The sequence below is a fragment of the Apteryx mantelli genome, chromosome 7 (genome assembly GCF_036417845.1).
Source record: "Apteryx mantelli isolate bAptMan1 chromosome 7, bAptMan1.hap1, whole genome shotgun sequence".
NCBI lineage: Eukaryota > Metazoa > Chordata > Aves > Apterygiformes > Apterygidae > Apteryx > Apteryx mantelli.
The window spans coordinates 42385592-42408067 of record NC_089984.1 but is presented as its reverse complement, the minus strand read 5'-3'; the positions used below and the strand labels follow the sequence as shown (position 1 = coordinate 42408067).

Genomic DNA, 22476 nt, shown 5'->3' with positions numbered 1-22476 from the left:
GTTAAAAGTTGGATTTTTTTCCTAGCATTGTAACCATATATAAGCAGACCCAATGAAAATATCTCAGTGTCCAGATATTACTAATTTATCATCTACAGGCTTATTCTATCCAGTGATGGCATTTATATTAAGTGATTTTCAATAAAATATATGATTTATGTTGCTAACCCAAATATTCATACTGAACAGTTGTAAAATAAAATTATTACACGAGAGTTTCGGGTGCTGTTGCATTGAAAGCATATTGCCTTCATCTAATGGGCTCGCTGGTGAAGGCTGATTTTAAATAAGATTTTTTTTTTTGCGGGGGGGAGGGGGGGGTAAGGACGTCACGATGCCCTTGATGAAAAATATGTGCTCCTTAGGGCTCTGCAATTATTAATGGTGTTTATTTTTAACAGGATGGTCAAAGTAATTCAAACCTTGAATGAAATCAGTCCCTTTGCCCCCCCCCCGTCCCCCCCATTGACACAGAGGAAAAATAACCAGTCGGGCACCAGCAGCACGAAAGAAAGTATTAGTTTCTCGTCCAGAGGGCAGAGCACTTAGCATTCAGCGCGCCCTCCTGCTAATTAAGCTCACAAGCAAGTAGCGCTCAGAGGAGCATCTCTGCGTTTTTTTCGGGTTAACCCTTTCAGCGACGGAGGCGTTTCCGTCTCGTGGGAGCGCGGCAGCGGTAACGGGCGTAGGGAGGAGAGACCGAGCGCCGCCGGTGCCCACCGCGCGCCCGGGAATCCAACCTCAGCAACAGCTTGGGCGAGCGACACAGCGAGGGATTAATAATCGCGTCTTGTTTAGCCTGCTCCAGAGAAGAGAAAAAGCAAACTTAGTGATATTATAAAACACTAGTCCTTTGCTGTGACCGGTGCGGTAATGAGAGCCAATGAAACCTATTAGCTTGCCAAAAATCCCTGCTAAACTGGAAAAGGGACCTCTGCAAAGCAATTGAGCTGTGGCGCCTGAAGGCAGTTCCTCACCCACTCCCTGGCAGCCTGGACAGGGAGAAGTTAGGATGCATAGTCACATGGATCATGCATACTTGAGGAAATTACAGTAAACCTAGGATTTCTGAGAACATGAACATTGCACATACAAAAGTTGTTTAAATGATCTGCTCCAAAGGTCTTGTTTCATGCTGCATCACAGCCCCTATCTAAAGAACTGCCTGAAAGTCTGTGCAAGACATTAAAAACACGTAAGCAACAAATCTGTTTCATAGCATTCATACTCATCTGTGGTTTTGTGCACTCAGTTTTCAAACTGTGTATGCTTTAAGGAAGTGAGATAGCAAGCATGTTTTAAGGAAAAATCTCAGTGGTGAATTCAGTGGGAGTTCCATGTTTGGCTTTTTAAAAATTGGAGCTTGCTCTTATTCTGCGTAGAAAAATACCATGAAACCTGTGAATATACCGGTAAAATTTGCCAGGTATTTGCATTCAGTTCTAAATTATTATTGACTACGTAGAACATGATTAGGGCTTTCTCTTACTGTAGTGGCACATCACCACTCTGAAGGCAATTTTACTACATTCAGACAGAAAACAGCCACTCTGCTGATCCCTTAATACTTTCAAAATAGTTATACTTGCTTGTACACTTGCACAGCACCATGTCATGGTGATCAGGGCCTTAATGATCACCTGCTTTTTAGTTAGGTGTGCACAGAGGGGCACAGAGGACGCACAAGGGCCATCTTCACAGTCTGGATTAAGCAGAGATGGATTTACAAGCCCTGTTCCTGGAGGCCTCCAAGCCCTGCAATATATGGGTGAAGGTCAGAGCTTCTTCATGCATCATTACAAGAAGAGATTTGTTCTTACAAAGAACAAGTGAGGTTGTACTATAAGCCAAATTTCAAATTCCACTGATCAGTACCTCTGATCATTTGGCCCCAAACTCAGTCCATTAAAAACAAACAAACAAACAAAAAGTTAAACATCTCACAAGCTCTATGTCGTTATGGCCAAATATATGTGATCCTGCAGCTACTAAACGAGACAGACTACTTTAGTCATTTATAACCGTTAATATGCTAGCCAGCAATATGGTCACATACACATACAAATTCAACTGTATGGCAAAGGCAGACAGTTTTATACGGAAATTTCTATTTGAAATGATCTTAGTATTAATTTGAAATTTCAGAGACTATAACTAGTAGAATAACGCTATTTGAAAATTAAGGAACAAAACAAACCACAATATTCACTCTGCATTTCATGTTTAGGAGAGCAGAGTGGAGCAACCAGCCAGGACACAAAAAGAAACGCTTCGGTTGGCGACTACAAAAATCTTGGACAAACTGTTCACCACACCAGCTTCTCCTGCAGAAGTGCTACCAGTTCAGCCTTGTCCTTCTAAAAAGCTTCCTCTAACACCAGCTTTTCATTAAACAGGCTAAAAACACAGTCAGGCGGTGGACCCAAGAACACACACCCAGGTGACCTTTGCACCTGATTTAACAAAACCTGCAGAAGCAGTAATATGGCCTGGCACACTGGCTGCTTAAAACAAACAAACATTTCTGCAGCCCTATGCAAACCTCCTTCTCATGCCTGACTTGTCTAGGGCTCCTCAGTACCTTCCCATAGGTCTGGTTTTTCTCAGCATCCCTTTTCTGCTCTGACAAATGCTTTCTGCCTCATTAACTTCCACCTGGACAGCCTGCTCCTTCGGATGCAAGGCTGAACTTCTCTCCATCTCCAGAAAGACCATTAACTTCTGTTAACTACGCCATCTAAAGACATCTTCCTCCATCTGTATTTACTTTTTTTTTTTTCCATTTTATCTAGTACAGGAGTTCCTTATTATTTGTACTGAAATAATGCTGATAAAATCTCAACCTTAACTGTTTTTTGAGAAGGGAAGCAAATGGTTTGTCTTATTTTTGCATTTCTGTGATTGCAGTAGTATGGTTGTAAATGATGCCAACACAGTTACAAAATTAAGCTATTAAAAATAAAAATGTAAAGGAAGATCGCTCTATACAGCCTAAATAAGGAAGATGTGCCAAAAAATAACACAGCAGGATTTAGATGTTTTGTGTTCATCTCATTCTTTTTTCTCCTTGCTTGTTTTACGCCAGTCCTTCCTCACCTCTTCATTTTCTTTTAACCTTCAGGAAAAATACAGACACTAGTCAGTGGTTCCATTGTACAAAAGACACATTCTGGAACAAGTCATAACCGTAGAACTTAGAGCAGTAAAAACTTTGCCATACAGACAAAAAAAAAATCCAGTATGTTTTCCACTTGCTTAGAAAATTGTGTTTTTGTACTTAGGCCCAGTTTTGACCAGCATTACAAGACTGATATAACTTAAATACGCACATCCTACTTCCACGGTGATCTAAGCAATGGGGGCTCCTCAGTCTTGTTAAATTTCACTGAGACCCATAAAACAAAACGCAGGGGAAGATTTGCTGCGCAACCACAGCTTGGACAGCTGTAGCCAAGCGATCTGTAAACGGGTTAGTTTTGGAAGCGGTAGATACCCACGCCTGATCACAGCCAGAGCACCGACCCGCTTAGGACTTCCAAGAAAATCACAGCTGTCCACTCGCGTGGAGCTGCCGGGCTCTGGCGCTTGGTCCAGAGCCGACACGAGTTACGCAGCCCCAGCGAGCCTCGCGCGTGCGAGTCGTGGCGCGGCGCTCTTCTGAAAATCGAAACGGAGGTCCTATAACGCTCGATACAAAACCGCTTAAGTAGGTGTGGATTGCGAACCGGAGGTCAGGAAGACTGGCAACACGACAAGTGGTTCGGGTCTGGTTAGCTGCGTCTTGGGAGAAAAAGCAAGGACTGCAAGAACAGCAAGCCCAATTTCTCCTTCAAATCGTTACTAATTAGTCGTTCATGCCCATTTTGCTATTACGTTCATTATTTTCTCCTGCAAATACAATGGGAAACGAATGAGGAGATATAGGTAAAGAAATTTAAGTTATGAATCAGTTAATACATTTTTGTGCATCAAGGCCATCAGCAAATAAAATACAGCAGGATCTCTGAGGAGCTGACAAACGGACAGATAAAACATCCAAATGCTGGAGAGCGTAATTCAGCAGAAATTATGCTTGAACTGTCTGTTAGCGCTGATAACATTGATCCATTCTGCAGACTGGGCCTAAATTCTTGAATTCAGGATGAATCTGTGTATTTCAGGCAGTCTTAGCTGCACAAGTCGGTGGAAGAAAAGTGTATTATATTCTTACATTCACACTAGTGATAGTATTAAACACACAAAGCCACAATAAAAACGATGCAAATTATCTGACTAGGAGGCAATTCTGGTGCCTGGAGCTTTATTCAGGCAATTCTTATTAATAGTACGGGAGTTCTCAGCTACAATCCTACACTTTTAGATAAGCAGAGTATAACTCAAGCTGACAAATGGGGATGTGAGTATTCTTAGAGGATATTTAATTAGTTTAATACACTTTCCAGTCATCCATAGCATAAAATAATCTATCCTGAAATACTACCATCAGATTATTTATTTCTAAATCTTTCTCCAAATTGTCTCCTGAGTCCACAAAAACAGAAAGCAATCTATTCCACCTCTCCACCCTACCTTTGCACACACTCGTTGCTTTCCTCCTCCATTCTCCATACAGTTCTTCCCAAATTGAGTCAAAACCCCCTTTCCTTGGTGACCTGGAACTAGCCTGCCTGCATCTGTGTTACCTGTCAGTTCTGAACCTCCTGCCAGATTCCTCCTCAGTTCCACCTTGATGAGAATCTCAGGCTTTTGGACTTGGGATTTGGGGAATTCACGCCGAGTTTCAAGTTTAAGACAACCTGCTCTCTCATCTGAGTTTGTGGCTCTTCCTTCAGGTTTTTTTTTTTTCAAAAGCATCTCAGAACCAGCTTTCATGAAAAGTTTTACAAAATTAGAGAGCACACACCCCCCCAGTATAACAACTGAAGAAGAGCTTTTTGCTGTACTGATTTCACTCTTTTCAAGTAATTAATGGTGATCTTTGTACCATCCTTTGCCACCGCAGAAGTCAACATCAACACGCTCGGGTCTAACTATACATTGTTAATTTACAATTTCAGCAGAGCCAGAACCACTTGAAACCAGAAACCGTTCACACATGTCTTCCTCAAGAAAGTGAGAATTACACGGCAGTTCTTTCCCGGTGACTGCCGACAACCCCGGAGTGGAAATACTCATCTCCTAGACTGATGCTATTTAGCAGTTAATAACCTGCTACAGATGTCAGGCTCTGGACCCGAATTACCCGAGTGCATTTTTTAACGCTGCTTCACACCGTCCTCACACGTGTCCGCGTGCAACCGCAGTGAAATGGAAGATGCAAGACTGAAGCATGGAGCTGGAACCTGCTTGTCTCTCTGTCTTTACCTATCCAACACTTGTACAGCTGAGATGAAAATGAAAATAAGCTGCCTTTAATGCAGACGCTTGAGGTCTAGAAGTGTGCTCAGTACCTAGTGCCCTGATCACCTTCTCTAGAGGTCGGGCACTTTTGCAATCTGTTGGCCTAAGCTAAAGAGCAGAACTGCTTTTTCTGTCATCATCTGATTTTTTTATTTTTTTTTAAATGAGCACCCACAAGAACTATTGATGTTTACTGAGAACAGTTAATATTAAGCAATACTGCAGATAAAAATAAGAGCCTGATGTCAGTTTGTCAACAGCTTGCTATATAAATTATTTAACAAAAAGTCCCATAAAAAGCCTCCCAGTGAAGCACGCTGGCTTTTGGACTCCTGCAAGTCAGCAGAGCATGCGCAGAACTACTGGCGACTCTACCAAGACCAGAACATCTTCAGTGTTCTCGCTCGAGGAGCATCAGATGCAGCACTGACAGAACAAGGAGGTGCCGACTTGCACAGCACAGCGATGCTGGCAAACTTCTCCTCCAATTTTCACGGTAACAATAAGCCACGTAAACAGAGGAGGAAACAACCAGATGACAAATCATCATATTTACTCCAAAGGAAGACTTTCAAGGCAATTAAGAAGCTATCATGTGTCATCACTGTAACCAGATGATTGGCAGACCCATTTTTGGAAATTGCACCATCCCCATCACAGCTCCACCAGGCATTTGGAGCTCCCAGTGCAACGCGCTATTGCACACCACGCATCCCCCAGCTGTTCTTTGCAGCAGAACCTGACAGCAGAAAACATACAGGATGGGTCTAAGCTAGAAAGGCTTCAACTTTGTTTCCTTCTGTGGAACCTCTGAAACTTTTTCCAGGGAAAACATAACCGCCCCTTATAAAGTGCGGTCTCAGAGGCCGCTGGGTAGCGCGCACAGGCTTTCTTCCCTGGCCTGCCTAGAAATAACGTAGGCGAGAAATCTCAAAGTGTCTCCAGACCACAGGCTGAAAAGCCCCGATTTAGGCAAACGCTAGGAATGCTCCCTAATTCATTGGAGTGCTGCAAACTTCTCAAAACAATAAAATTATAAGGCTACAGCAATTTAGCCTCTACTTGGTAAAATACAGGATATATAAATGCAGCAATAAGAATGAATTCAGTATTGAGCAATAAATAAGGAAGTTCAGAGAAAAAACTCAAGTTCAATGCCTAAGGGTTTCAAAACAGATTTTTTAAAAAAGTATTAGTTTGACATTTACCATAACCGCTAACTCTGTTACTTTACATGAACAATTCTGATGCAAGGACGACAGGCTGGTCTACCACATCAGTTCTGTGCATCACTAGAACATAGCGGGAATTTTTCCTGATAATATCCATCTACAGATAGATACTATTTTAAACACAAAAATTTGTCATATAAGCACCCTTGAATGTATCCAGAGATCATATTTGATCCTCATACTTGCATATTAAAACTCCACGAAATATTCATATCACACAGGAAAAGTTTCTGGTAACAACTAATAACTGGTTAAGATCATTAATATTTTCTAGCATTTTTTTTTATTCAGTCTGGTTTGATTACTGGACATTGTTTACAACTGGTCTACAATTAGGACACTACCATATGATTTTTAAGTTTGTATCTTAACAACGTGGTCAGTTAATCTAACAATTAGATTCCTTTCAAAAGATTGAAAATACTTCTAAACAAATTGAGTAAAAAATAATAATGTCTGAATGGGGAAAATAACAACACGGTATTAACATCACTCTAGTGGACTCAAAATTAAGAAAAACATTTAGGTTACACATATATCATCCTTAGATTGCTATTACTAGTGCTTGCTATGGTATAGTTAGAATTAACGTAAAGGTAGGCTTCCACCTTAAGTTTGTTTATAGGAAGTAAATTCAAGGTTCTTTCAGATATTTGTTTTTAACAGTAAATGCCTATTCTTTTCTTAGGTGTACTTAAAATAAGACTTATAGGCATCAAATAGTTTTTGAAAAACAAGCATGCATTATTAAACTTTATGGTAATATTTAGATATATAAAAATAGCATACAGGGCAGGGGAGATTTCTCACGAGAAAGTTTTGCCTTGATATCTTCAGAAGCCTAAAGACATTTCATATCACTAACCACCTTTCCTTCACCTGGTAAACCCCAATTATTTGCAATCCCTTGCATTATTTTTACCTTGAGCTATTAAGTATATGCATAGAAATCTTTGTGATCTTAGTATGTGCACAGAAGTTTACAGCTACAGCCTATACAGCCTTCATTTGGCCTGAAAATACAGAGATTGGAATCTGCGCCTTTCATCTACGTCTGGAAATCGCAATCTTTCATCCACTATGATTAATCTATTAACAAATTTATTTTTAAATAAATTACTAAATCATAAACTCAGAAATCAAATTTAAATTTTAAGGTAAGCAAAAAATTTACTTTTTCTTTGTTGACAAATCAATTTGGAAATTCAGCAGCGTAATTCACCTTACAGTGCCATGACTTTGCAGAGTTTTGGATCAAGAGCGGCGGTCCCGCAAGGATTTCCACATATCCTTAAGCTTTTCCTGCCGACAGCGACTTGCACAGGACAGCTCAGTACCGCTGCTCCTCATAACGAACGTGTGCATCACAAAATAGGCCTCTTCCCTAGAAACGTGCATGCCATTGCTAAATGTTGAGGGAAAGAAGTCTGGACAATCTGGAATCACTAAATGAAGAACTGAAAGGGAGGAATTTATTTAAATGAATAAAACATGCTCTGGGAACCTGAAATAATAAAGAAGGTGGTTTCCATGACTTACCCTGCAGATTGATTTACTGACTTAAGGCTTCTCTGTGCATCACTTTTTTATTATTTAATAGATTCTTTCCATATTCAAACATAAGGGAACGCTGCTTAAGGGTAATCAACCAGGAGTTTAAAAACAAATCAAGGCTAGAAAATGAAAAAATTCAGCTCTGTGATCACTTAAATATTTAGCTTAGCAAATCGCGTCATGCAGTCAGGGTTTGTTCTTAGTAATTACAGACAAAAAAAATTACTTGTATTATCTGTATTTCATTGGCACCTGCAACTAAATTCCAGTCCAAAGCATTTACTCGCCCACTGACAGAGTAAGCCGTAAGCTTTGCAGTACTCGTGCAAACAGAGAAACTCCAGCTCAGTAGTCTCCTAAGGTACCAGGAAGGCAGGCAGCTTGCATCGTGCTTCCCCGGCACACATTTGTATGCCAGTCTCTGCTCGTATTCCAGAAAGCACCACAGGGTTGAGTAATGGGCAGGAGAATTACAGAGAAATCGTGCAGGCAGAGGAAACAAATTGAGATTTCTTTTCGCAATCCGCCAGCCCGGGTCCAGGCTGCGCCCATGGCACGCTCTCTTGTTCCCACTGGAATCAATACGAATTTGGGCACTAACTTCAGTGGGAACAGGGCAGACCTCTAGCACGGTCTGATCTCAAATGCAGGTTAAATGATTAAGCAGGCCTCCCAGGAGAGCAGGTTGTAGGTGGCAGTGCCTAAGTAAGCGAAAATTGAAGTCAACACCTTGTCCCAAAAATAAATGAAACAAAACAAAAAACTCCCAAAGAAACTTTTCTGTGTTAAATCTTAACTCCCAATCAACTGTTTTCTCAACCGCTCTGCTATCAGATGTGCACATATAGTTCTCCTTGGAGACACCAAGGACTGAGTAAGACTAAAAAAAAAAAGTTAGGTCTTTTGATAGTTATCATCCTTAATCATAGATATCTAGAAAATGATTATTCCAAGCTACTATTGGGAATAGAAACCTCTAGATTAGCTAAATCACTCAGGCTAGTGCAAGTGGGAAAGGGAGACAAGCATTGCTGAAGAATCAATTTATTGGCTATTAAAGACACTTAAAATTAACTGCATCACAGACTATACTACATCATTTATCTTACTTCCATTCTGTAAAATATCATCAGACTCCTGCTTTCATCTGTACTGAAGACTCAATTAATTCTGTCTGTTATGTCATTCCAAACTAACCCAGTGATCTGGCATTCCCAAAGATTATGGGGTCTGAAAATTGAGCCAGTGTCTTCACTTCAGAGCTGTGCTAACAAAATATCAAGCCAGTACTTCAGAATAAATCCACTGTGCTCCTGGATGCTGTTGTCAAATAGCAAAGTACCAGAAAAGTCACGACTCCAGGATCTTCCAGAGCAACACGGAATTCTAGGAGACATTTTCAGTAAGTGACTTTCCGATGTAAAAAGCCATTTTTGTAAGCTGCCTTTATGCTTCAGAAGTGTGTCCGCCTTTCAGACATAATTACTGAATATTTCACATCTAAGTGCAACCTATTTTGTATTTGCTGCAATTCCTTAGCAGTGCAAGAACTCACATTAGCAGATTTGAAAACTGTTGGACAGAATAGCTATTACCTTTGTGTATTCATTTTTTTGGTAAACTCCTTGGTTTAGCAAATCATTACGGAACACTTTCATAAATATGCAAGTAAGTGCAGAGTTTTTGGTTTCAGTGGTAGTTTTTTACAACGTGTTTTAGCACTGTACACATTACGTCTATCAAATTTCAAGCTGACCGACCCACAGGTTCGTCTCTTACCAAGCATTTCATTACTCATTAAAGCATTCTGAATTTCCACCTTTACATATTAAGATGGATAGATAAATATTTATATTTCCTACCATCGCCATCTTTGGAAGCTGTCAACCAGTGGGACAAACTGGTGGGATACAGAATATGTCACAAGTACAGGCGGAACTTAACTGTTTTAATGTTTGTTGCAATGAAGGTATAATCCAAAGCAGCAAAGACAGGATACTAATATTCCCCCAAAGCTTGACTAACCCCTTATTTTGGCGCTCCTCCGGAGCGAAGCCTCCCTAACGTCCATAAGCAGTTCATTTTTTTTCCCCCTGCAAAAACTACCATTTGTTTGTACATCATGGATTAAAGGCATACGGATAACTGAGCTGATCTTAGCCTGCCAGTAGGGCGCAAAGGACGGAAGATCACCGTAACTTGAAGTTGTATCTTCAGGCTTCCCTCTAGCAGTCCTGTTTCTTTCCTAACTTCCTCACCCTGTTATGGAAGGAGCTATTTTTACACGCTCCCCCCCAAAAAAGAGAAACTTGGTCGCCCTGGTACCAGACGCTGTACTTTGACATACATATTCAGTGTGAGAACTACTATGTAGCAATGCAAGATTTCATTATTTGGGAGGTTTTGTCCCAAATCGTCTCTCTTTTTGCTCTCTCCACCCTTTTCCCCTGCCCCCTCATACCGACTTACTCAGGCTGGATGTTTCTCATACAGATTCAGGTAGAAACTTCCCCTGCTAAAAGGGCAGATTCTCATCACAACTACTCAAACATGACAAATGAGGTTTAAAAAACAAAATAAAACAAAAAAAATACCCAAAAAACAAAACAAAAAAACAGAGAGAAAAAACGGGAAAAAAACAAACAGAAAAAACAAACCTATACAGATTTTGGAACACTTCAGTGAGCCGTTTACAAACGACTGGGAGCAGGGAAATAAAACACGCCAAGACTTAAGTACGGGCGGATTTGCCTGGGAGGTTTTGAAGGCGGCAAACCGAGGCAGGAGGCCCCGTCGGTGGCGACGGCCAGCCTCACGCCGAGGCCTCTCCCGCAGAAAAGGCGGCCAGAAAATTAGCTGCCGCGCTGCTGGGGTCGCCGGCTTGAGCTGTTAAGTTGTGCTCTTCCTAGACGTCACGCTTCTTCCCTTTATTGCACGATGCCATTTAGAGATGTAATAACGTTTCACCCTTTCTCAGGCTAAATTTCCTAACAGGATTTTGAGTGAAAAACGGCCTGGAAACTGAAGTTCTGACATGATCAAACTTTTGTGTGACCGCTCACAGCTAACACGTAAGAGATATTTCAGACGATAAAAGGCAATATAAAGGAGATTATAAGTTCAGGCCGAAGCGCTCAGCCAAGACTTAGATCTCCCTGCGTGGCTTCGACACCGAAGGAATATTAAATTCAGCGTGTGGTATCCTGGCTAACCTCTTTTCTAAGCCTGACAGCCCCCTGCTCGCAGGAAACCCTGCAGTACGCGGGTTGTCTGCCATGCGCATTCAGGTGTGTTAGTAACTTCTGGAAAATGGTTTTATTACTTTTTTCTAAAACTATATACTTTAAATTTTCCATCACAAATAGCTTCTCAATTGTGTTTTCCTAAATGAAAACTAAATAGAGACTAGCCGTAAGAATTCACTCACCGGTGCCACTTGGGGTTGATTTTTAAAACATAACCCTCTTGTGGCACTTAACTCTTCAAGAGTTTCAGACTTGTTATTTGATGGAATAAAATAATTTTATCAAAAATGTATTTCAGTTACAGCACCTGAAAGTCCCTTTACTCGTATTATATTGTGCTCTGCGTCCCTTTGAGGGTACATCAGCGTTTAAACAGGAGACGCAGGCAGACTACTTGGATTAGGTGGGAATTTGGTAATTTGGCAAATCTCAGCATTAGAGAGAAACGTGTGCAATAGGAGACTAAATGACAGCTTTCAAGTGAGGTGTAAAAACGAGGTCTTAACCATTCAGAATTACTGCAGATCCCGTATGATCTGTACGGAGATAGAGCTGTTAGAGCTGTTGTTTTTTTGCTCCGTGCTGTGTCAAGCAGTTGGCATCTTTTCATCCTTGAGGAGGTGCTTATGTTTCAGGAGCAGAGTAAGTCATTTCTGTGAATCATCGCATTGCCTTTTTTTTTTTTTTTTCCTTTTTCTTTCTGAAGTGCTTTAGGAGCCTTTGGGATAAGGAGCTCTTTTTATAAAGGCATATTCATGCTTCTAGTGGAGGTTGGGTTATTTTGCATTTAAAGCAAAACCTTGATTTATGCACTGTTCGCTTCTGGTACAAACTTCCACAGCTCATAATCTTTATGCACACAGCAGTACCAACCGCTTGCTAACAGTAATTAAGCTTTATTCAGGTTTTAGGTTAAACTATGAGGTAGATTAAAAAATACCTACACCTCTAATGACAAATTAAATAAATTCCTTGCAAAGATGCAGAGTATATTACACAAAGAAATGTGGTTTGTAAGCACGAGCGTTGTCAAAAACAATACCACAGTCTTACTAGTAAATGTTTGCATTAAAGGAGAATTAAGGGCGATCAGAACTATATGCTTTGCCTTTATTTGTACAAATAGACTTTTTATTCGTTTTCCCCGTACTTTTTATTAATTATAAATTTACTTGATATGACTGGCTTCCTGAGAGCTTAAGTTCCCTTCCGAAGGGGTCAGATGCTGAACTAGCACCATCAATCAGACAGTAGCGACGTTGCCCGCGGTCCGAAAAGAGGCCTGCAAAGAACTCCCGGGTGCAGCTCTAAAGCGCCACAAAAACTACTGGTGTCTTTTTTACGGTACCGTAGTACCGTCCTGCTTTGTGACCCTGCAGAAGCCTCAGCCTACGTACAATCCAATTTCTCTGCCTATAAAACAGGAATTACCTGTATTTAACCTCTCTGGGTAGCAGAAGGTTTTAATAAATCTCAAAATATACTGAGATAAGAGGCACTATTTTTCTAGCAAAAGACTGAAGTCTAATATCAAGGATTATGACTTAATTAAAAGAATCAAGCAAAACCGCTGTGAGTGGCAGATGTTTCCGTCAAAGCCCGGGAAGCGTTCTCAGGCTTTGCAATATATTTGAGCTAAATCAGTGTTTCTGTTGTAACAAAAGGCTTTTTGAACTGTTTTTGAACGCAGGCATCATGGTGAGTAAGGAGCCCAGCAAATGCCTACTCACCGCCTCGGAAAGTGAGATCGAGCCAGCAGCTTCGCTCGCCTTGGAGATGAAATACGCCCTGGATCCCAATCGGCAGATTAAGAAGAGAAACAAAGCCCTCCAGGTGAGATTTAAAGATATCTGCGAGGCCCAGAACGAACAACGGGACAAACAACTGTCCACGGTACAGGATACAGACAAAAGGGAAGCAAAGCCCGTTTCTTACAAAACGGCTTATCGCAAGTACATGACGGTGCCCGCGCGGAGGTCAATACCCAACGTCACCAAGAGCACGGGGGTCCAGACTTCACCGGACCTTAAAAAGTGTTACCAGACGTTTCCTTTGGACCGGAAAAAAGGGAATATCGTTAAAAGCGCCTCGGCGGTCGACACCTTCAAGGGTCAGAACAACGGGTTTCTAATAGACATCAAGGATAAAGGCAGCAAAAGCTCAGGGGAGGCTCTTGGGCGCAGCAAGAAGGGCGGCAGCCTGCAGACCGCCGAGTTCATCTCCCACGCGGCGGAGCGCGCGAGCGGGGCCCGCGGCGGCGCTGAGGCGTGGAGCCGAGCCGCCTGGCACGGCTGGGCTAAGGAGCCGCCTCCGCTCCTCGACGCGGCCGACGCGGCGCCGCCGGAGCAGGGAGAAGCCGCCGCCGCCGCCACCGCTGCCGCCGCCGCCACCGCGCCGCCAGGCCGGGTGTTCAAGACGGAGGTGGCCGCCGTGTACCTGCCGGCGCCGGCGGGCGCGCGGCCCGAGCTGCGGCAGCTGGCGGCGGAGACCGCCTGGGCGCTGTGCCCCGCCGCCGAGGAGGGCAGAAAGAGGACTGCGCAGCTCAACGGCGTCCAGCCGCCGGCGGACGATGCCGCCGCCGCTGCCGCCTGCTCGGCGCCGGCACGGTGCCCCGCGGCCGAGTGCCGGGACCGGGCGCCGGCGGAGGAGGAGACCCGGCCTTGCCAGCCGGCGGTGGCGGCGAGCGAGGAGTGCCGGCAAATCGTGCCTCACACCGAAGTGGTGGACTTGAAAGCACAGCTTCAGATGATGGAGAGTTTGATCAGCTCTAGTCAGGAGACCATAAAAGTGTTGTTGGGGGTCATACAGGAGCTAGAGAAAGGAGAAGCGCATAGAGAAGGGTGAGTATAAGCTACTGCCTTTAAATTTTTTTCTTTCTTTTTTTAAGCAAGTCCAGCCCTTGCATTTGCAAATGTTGCTTTGTGTCGGCGGTCGCGAATTCCTCCCCAGCATACCAACAAGTTGCACTTCGTATTTCTCACCTGTACTGACTTCTCCTCCTTTAGAGATAAGTCCTACAGAAACCTGCCTGTAAAAAAACAGCAGATTCGGTATCTGCTGGTTCCACTTGCAGTTATAGAGTTAGGCAGTCACTTAATGAAAGACCCGTAGTAGCTTTTCTGCTCGAAACGCCTGCAGCTCGAAGGAATTGATGCCCCAGGCCGGCACAGAGCCGCCGCACCGTCTCTCTAGCGTGCACAGAGCGAACCGTTTTCGCAGACAGGATTATCTGGAAGGCTTTTACATCGGCAGCTTGTATTAACCATAATACCTCACGTGGCATAAAAAGCGGCAGAAAACCATAATTCTCTAAGAGACTTATGTTTTTAAGATTAAGGGATATTATTACAACTCTTAATATAATCCCATTACCGGCATATGAATCTTGTTTGTTTTACTTTCAGCTTCTGCGTTTTTAATCATATTTCTTTCAGTACAAAATTCAATGAAAACTTTGAATATCAAATCTCCTTTGTAGCGTTTACACCGTTTGATATATGCCAAACTCCTGAGCACAGAGAAGTTTTGTCTATCCTTACCTTACATTACTTAAATCAACCTACATGCGTTCCAAGTAAGTTATTACAACACATTACGTTTAGTCTTTAACTAGACATTTCAACTTCTATATGTTCATCCCTTACATTATCTTAACAGAAGCACTTAAGACTTACTTGCCTTAACTTGCTAATTTGATTCAATCGATGCACTTCAAAATGCACGTGCACTGTTTCTGTGGTTTTTAAAAGCTTCTATAATGAAATCGTAATTTGACAGAAGAAACTTGGATGCTAAAATTTAACAGGCATAGATAGCTCTTGCTACTCTATTTGAAGCAGTATATACTTTCAGTCAAAAAAGTACATCTTAGATTTAACTCTTTTTTAGGAATGCAGAAAACACCTTGTTAATGCTAAAGTTTCAAAATGCATTTGATGAGGAGTGATCTTAGCTGTTAGACAATGTTGTCAACACAGCCTTACCATTTTTAGTTTGTTTTACAGATGGTTATAGTATTTTTAGAAGATCTTGTTAGTGCCTGAATCATTAGACTGGGAAGCTTCTTCATCTAGCTGCAAGGAACACAGGCTTACTACTTTTTCTTTTTCTGAATAAAAATAATTCAGTATTTCTCCAATTTTGTTAACTTACAGAAACTGCAGCAGAATTAGAAAGAAGTGACATGCTGCTTGTCAAATCACAAAATATAGAAAGATATTTCTTCATCATTACTCATCACCTGAGCATCTAGAACAGCGCGCGTGTCCGAGAACACACGTATACAGAGTTATCTGCTATAAATACCAGCGTTCCCTCCATACATTTCCCTATCAGTTTTCACCCTTTGCCTAAAGATTCAAGAGCAGAGTCCCCAAATATGTGTCTTTCCCTTTTCACATAACTGGACCCATTTAAAGTAGCCAACATGAGGACTACACCCGTGCCTTCAGCCCAAAGGAGTTCTTGCCCAAACTCGTATCTTCAGGTAATCCTCTGGAAGCTGTCAACCACACAAAGCCTTAGCCAATTGGGGCTAGTCCTAAAATAGTGGAAATCAATCTACACACTCCACTTCTTCACAGTATCTTCACTGACTCTTATGTACACACGGACTCGTGTATTAGTCTGCAGCACTAATTGTATTTGGTCACGGAGAGGCTACTTAGCGCTCTTCTGCTCTTCCCCCCCGCGCAGGCTTCCCTGGCTATGGTAAAACGAGCCTTCTTCACCACTTAAAGACGCTTTGCACATTTTAAAATCATTTCAAACGTGTCCTGTTGTGTGGAGGAGACTGTTAAAACGTTTTTGCTGATTAGCTGACGTGAATCGTGAAATCACACCAGTAGCAGCCACACCAGTGGCAGAGGCTAATCATAAAAATCGGAGGCACATCATCTGCAAACTGAAGCGAGACTTCAGATAAGGGCTTTGCTTCTTTTCGAGGGCAGAAAAAGGCTTCTCCTCCTTAACCCGCTTTCAGCTGCGCTTCCGCGTGCTCCAGGCATGTCCTCAACACGCCTCCTCCCAGCTAGACATGAGGGCTGCAGAGCCGCGGAGGGAGGGGGAAGGTGCTGACAGCAGATCCATACTCGTGTACGTTCTCTTGTTTTTAGGAATTATGTTCTAGATCCATAGTATTTATTTAGTTTTCTTCTTCCCCCAGCCTAGGTGATCTTAAGAGGTTAGATGGCACTCACATGCAAGGAACATTTCTCCACCAGCCATATTCCACAGCTGGAAGGACATTCTGCTCTCACGCAAGGCACCAGTGCGTTATTAACGCTAAGTATATCTTCATCCCCATTTCCCTCAAATATAACAACTGATGGGTTGCCCCATCCTTTTATTCCAATAATTCTTCCCCATAATTGCATTCAGTTCTACAATATTTTTTGCCAGAGTGAGCATCGGATGTCCCTGCTGACCATTAGATAACTTCCCAGCATTAGGCTCTCGTTTTTTTTCCCCCTTTTTAATCAGATGTCAGTTTATAACAGGAAATTGAACAAACTATTACTGCTGCATCTCTGCTTACTAAAGCACATGCAAGCCTTCCCTCTACTAAAACAAAAACCAATGTTCTGTGCTTATAGCACTCTGCTAGTTTTCTTTTGCATATTAAATTCCTTACAATAACACACATCAAGCAACAACACAAATTGCTGGCAAAAACCAGCTTAATCTCTCAATCAGATTTTCCTCCCTTCGAGAAAATCAGTGTTGTTTAAGTGCTGTTGTAGTGCCGTGGGACTAGTGCTCAGTGGATTCATTTCCACTAATATGCTGTAGGTCTTGAACTGCTATTACTGCAATTCATCACTAAATGAGCCTATGCCAGCAAAAATTGTATCAGCATCTCTGAAGATAGTAGTATCATCCTTTGGGTGAATATCAACCATGTATACTTTTTAAAATGTCAGTACTACATTATCTCCAATTAGCAACGACATCCGGCACTCGGCTCTGCTAAAAAGCGACCGAAAACCAGCGGGAGGAGAGCAGCGGGGACAGCAGGCGCGGGGCCGAGGGCTGGCTCCAGCGATGCGCCGGGACCTCCCTCTCTCCGGCCTGGGGTCAGGGCGCACGCGTTACTCGCAGAGTGCCAAGCCTGGGCCAGCAGGAAAGCCAGCTCTTCCCACCAGGCGCTGCGTAGTTTTAATGCGTTACATCTACCTGAAGGACATGTAGTAGATCTTTTTGGCAGGGCGGGGGGAAGGGAGGAAGAAATCACATCATGGCTAGCTTGCAACGCCACCCCAGATCAAAGGGGATGATTAAAACTGTGCATTTCTTGTATGTATCATTATTTACTCATCTTTGGCAAAGTGGCAATTCTATTTTTAATGTAGAAGCCTCTACAAAACCCTCAGAAGAAGTACACCACAGCAAAAGGCGTTCAACAACATTTGTGTTAGGTCATGCATGAACAGAGGAAACGGAGCTACAGCTTCAGTTCCGACTTCTAGCTCATAAAGTGGGCAAAAACATGCTGAATATTGCATGATGCAAAGCGCAGCTTTAAAAAACACCACCACAGTTTTTTGCTCTGGATAATCTTGCTTTAGCATCTAGTAAAATAAAAACAATCTCTATAAATAATAGACATATCTGTCTATATTCAAACACACTGCATTCCGTTTATTAAGCCAAATTCTGCTCTGTTACCTGTATGGAGCCTCGCTAAGGCCAATGGGATCGAAAGCAAGCTGTAAATCACTGATCTCCAAACCTGGCTAAGTCAGTACCACCCATCAAATACGTGGCAGAAGCATTCAGAAGATTAACAAATAATTGAAAACACTTTGCAGTTGGAGAACAGCAATAACTTTAAATCCATAACATGAAAAGTAACAGTAATCAAGACCCTTCTCATTATACAGTAAATCAGTTGTTTTAACAAAGTTCTCAATGTATCGTATTAAAATACACAGCAGTGTTTGGGCTCTGACAGGCCAAACGCTACACGTTAGACAACAGTGAAATGAACCGTATTCAGAGACGGTTTATACTCATTTGTTAGCAGACAGTGGTGCAGGAGTTCGGAGCCCTTAAACATGCACGAAGCAGGGCAGCACAACGTCTGCAGTACAGAAAGCTCCTCCGAAGAGGCTCTGGAAGTTTATATTTTCCATGGACAGAATTTAAATGCCATTTCACATTTCCTTCCGATTAATACTGGACATTTGTGTCTACTTTCATTTCTGAGCAGCAGCAAAACAAAACTGCGCGTTAGGATGCGTCTGAACCAAAAAGAGGGGAGAGCTTCGACGACTGCGGAGAGCATCCTCACCCAAGTACTTCTGTGTTTTAACAAATACTGCAAGCAATCATCCTCAAGGTCACAAGAGCCCAGCGTAAACTTACCATCCTGACGCGAGAACAGCGGCAAATTGAAGTCAGATAGCCAAGGCAATTACCGCGCTGAATGTTTGCCTCTCGCCTTTTCAGAAACTGCTTCAAGTACGATCCAGCTATTCAGCCCGGGTGAAGGGGACAGGGTAAATAAAGGGGGAGTAACAACCTCTGCCGTCTAACGAAATCCACCTTTACACATGAGATGATGCTCTTAAAAGCTGAGTAGTTTCTTATTTCACATAAGGAGAAAAGTAAGCTCAAAGAGCTTACAGAAATAAAACCTCTGGGAAAAAAAAAAAAAAAAAACTCTGAAAAAACCTCTACTGCTGGCACACTGCAGTGTGCTAGCTGCAGAAATGATATGACCTTTTTCGTTTTTTTTTCCCTCCTTTGATTTTGTTTTGCTTTAATTACAGACATGGCACAGGAAAAGTTTAATAAAATTGGTTCTAGGGGAAAAGCTGGAAGTGGAGAGAAGCAACACAACAGAGAAGCTTAGAAGCAGAATACAGCTGCACTGTAAACATATACACGAAAACCACAAGAAATGCACTCAATTCCATTTTCGATGCACCAGTTGCATCATATACTGAATGCAAAAGCATATCTCTAGACATTGTAACAGCAGTCCTTTGGAAGGCAGGACGACTACACTTTACTTTCAGCTCTGTGTTCTTCACAAATACCTGTTTTGTCCGTCCTGCGGAGCCATCCGATTCACTCCGGCTATTATTCTGAGACCACCTCCTAAATTTTCACCTCTTTACCCTAACTACAGTAGTCATATTTCAGACTTTGCCTTGTTTACAGCTTTTTTTCCTGAGCATGGACATACCAAGACATTTTGGAGATTCACTTTTCTAAGGTGGAGACAGGAAATCGTTTTAGATGCATCTTCCTTAGTCAAGAAAAACAAGGAATTTTTTGCACAAACTCGTGCTCTGCAGATCTTGCAACCTTTGGGACAGTGGACTGTTGTCTTCTTGAATATTCTCATTCATATATGTCCTTTTTTTTGCTGGTTCCACAAACATCAGCCTTAGAATGAAACATTTGACTCCCATAGTGTGCACAGACACACACTACAAGTAGTAATAGCAGGTTTTATTTTCTAGTTCAATCAACAAGAAAACACCCTTCTCTTACTTTTCCTATGGCCATTCATATTACCGCTCCTTCTCTCTTTCTTTGTTTAAAGTATGCAGTTAATTCTAATTATTAATAGCCAGCTCCTGAACTGTGAGGCTTCTTCTGTCATTGCCCCAAAGGTGTATCCATCCCTCTACATACTTTGAGCCATATTCAAGCAACCAAAATTCCATGAAAGTTTATGCTTTTCCAGTGTTATTTCACTATGGCAGTTTTAAGACTAATTGTTTGCACGTGGCCACACGCGAGGCTCTCTCCCCTTGCTCCGTGCTGATTTCCTGATCAGAGCTCATGCCGCAGCCATCGCTCAGCTGCTCACTTCTTAGTCCGCCCTGAAAGCGGGATTGAGCATTCAGAGTCCATTAAAGCCCATTTATCTGCCCCCATCGTAAGTAAACGCCAAGTTATAAAGCGGTGGCCCAGCTTTCTCCGTCCTGTGTCCCCTCCCCGCAGATCGAGTAGCCGTGGCAGGGCCGTGTGCTACGCACTCATGTATCTCACAGCTCTGCCTGCTTGCTCCACTGGAATAAATTCATTATATCACTCAAATCCAACCTCAGGCTGCCTCTGTAAGGACAGGTAACTTGTGAGCATTTCATACTACAAAAGAACATACGCATTTGCATTTGTCTGTCTGTCTTGATGCAGATGGCACTAAGGCTTATGGCTTTCCAAACCTGATGAGATTTCTGTTTTGGATAGGATTTTTCATAACAGTTGGACAAATTTGTTCTGTCGCTTGCAATCCAAACTTCAGATCATATTGTCAGGGTGGATAAAACCAAGGGCAAACTTTCACAGTTCACAGACATTTGCGGAGCATGTCCCGGCTATTCAGAATATCTAGATACTATAACATTTAAGATAAAGAGTGCTGTCTTAAGTAATCCTACCATAATCTCTAGCTCACAGTTATTAAACATCCTTCATTAGGAAGGTAGTGCTAGGACATTTTCAATAAGCACAGTTGAATAAAGATGAAAAAATGAACCGTTAGCAACATCCAGGATATGGAAGAAACAAAACAAAAAATAAACAATATCCTTTTAACAAAGTTACTGATATTCTTAATGGCTATTCTGTTTTCTCCAAAAATGACATTAGGAACAGTCTGAGTCTCAGAATATATAACTTGGTTTGCTAAAACAGTCCAGCTATTTAGCTACATATATTGTACAGGCACAATTGGGGAAAAAAAAACAAAAACCAAAAAACAGTATTTGAAGTATTCAAAAAAACCACATTTGATTTATATCTAGATGCGCTTCAGACAAGCTGCAGCCCCGTTCCCCATCACACTGACAACAGTGACCCAAAGGCCAATAAAAGCAAAAGTTCTCCATTACTCACTCCTACGGTTCAAATCTGGAAATACTGCTCAAGTCTTATAATGAATGATTAAAAGAAAGTAAGCAAAGATAAATACATCCATATGAATTACCACAGATGATAAGGGAAGCTTTTCCAGCTGTCACCGAGCTGTCCAAATTACATACCTGCAAGGAGAGTTTTTCTGCTAAATCAGTCTTTTAAAGAGGATCTTATTTAGGTCCTGAATTACCAGTTTTCACTTTACACAATTAGAGTAATCCTTTAATAACTGCATTTTGACTGTCAGTAGTAGAAGAATCCAAAGAAACAGAGCATTGAGCCTGATATCTATCCAGTCATGTAAAAATGAGACAAAATGAGCTTTACAGTGTGAAATTTCTCGCTGCTGTTGGTTCTCCAAGAGATTAATCCCTAGATTTCTAATCGACACCTACTTCTGAGCCTTTGTGCATACACAAAGATATACTCATCTCTCTCATCCTGATTGGGAAAAACGGATTTTGACTATTATAGTAGAAGGTCTTGCTTGAAGAGCAGCACTTTGCTTTTAAACTGTTGAGGCTCCTGATTACCCAGGTCCAGAATTAAGAAAAAAAATACACATTTCAACCTTGAGAAAGCTCCCGCGCAACACACATTCACAAAAGAGAGGGTAAAAAAGCATCAGAAACAATGCAGAGTTGAGCCAAATTCCAAAATCTGTGGATTGTTCCAGAAACTGGAGGGCAGCACCTTGCAAGCTGAGGAGCTCCTAGGCATGTCCCTGCCCATCCTGTCCCCTGCATGCCACCTCCATGCCACTGCTGCCTTTCTAAGACTTAATTACAGATCCAGGTACCGTTCTCAGATCAGACCCTTCCCAGCTGTGAAAGAAATTGTACTAGTTTGTAAGAAAGAAAATACACGTTTCATAACTTCTCCTAGTGGCTTTGTTTTGGGGCTTTGCAATTACAGAGGAATTTTATAGATAGATGAGTAAAGAGACGACCAAGTTAAACCACGCAGAGTGGTCCAACGCAAAAGGCATGGGTGCATACCTGCTGTCTACAGCTAACACTAGGTTATTCTTCCCTGCCAGTTTTGTCATTTTTTTCCATGTTATAAGCACACACTGACTGGAAAAGCACCAATTTAAATAGAAGGCTTAAGCAAAACGGAGACACTTCAGAGCAGTTCCCGTTTCGGCAGAAGTTCGTGATCGTTCATTT

General features: G+C 42.1%; 2 protein-coding genes across 2 annotated transcripts in view; one reads left to right on the top strand and one right to left on the bottom strand.

The window, feature by feature from the left end:
- Positions 1–22476, bottom strand: part of DOCK1 (dedicator of cytokinesis 1) — a 310679-nt gene that overhangs the window by 154197 nt on the left and 134006 nt on the right. The gene's annotated exons all lie outside the window — the stretch shown is intronic.
- Positions 12514–22476, top strand: part of INSYN2A (inhibitory synaptic factor 2A) — a 31028-nt gene continuing 21065 nt past the window's right edge. The window contains exon 1 of the mRNA XM_067300377.1: positions 12514–14271. Within this exon, the coding sequence (XP_067156478.1) occupies positions 13127–14271 (1145 nt within the window). The 5' untranslated portion in view covers positions 12514–13126. The remainder of the gene's footprint in view (positions 14272–22476) is intronic.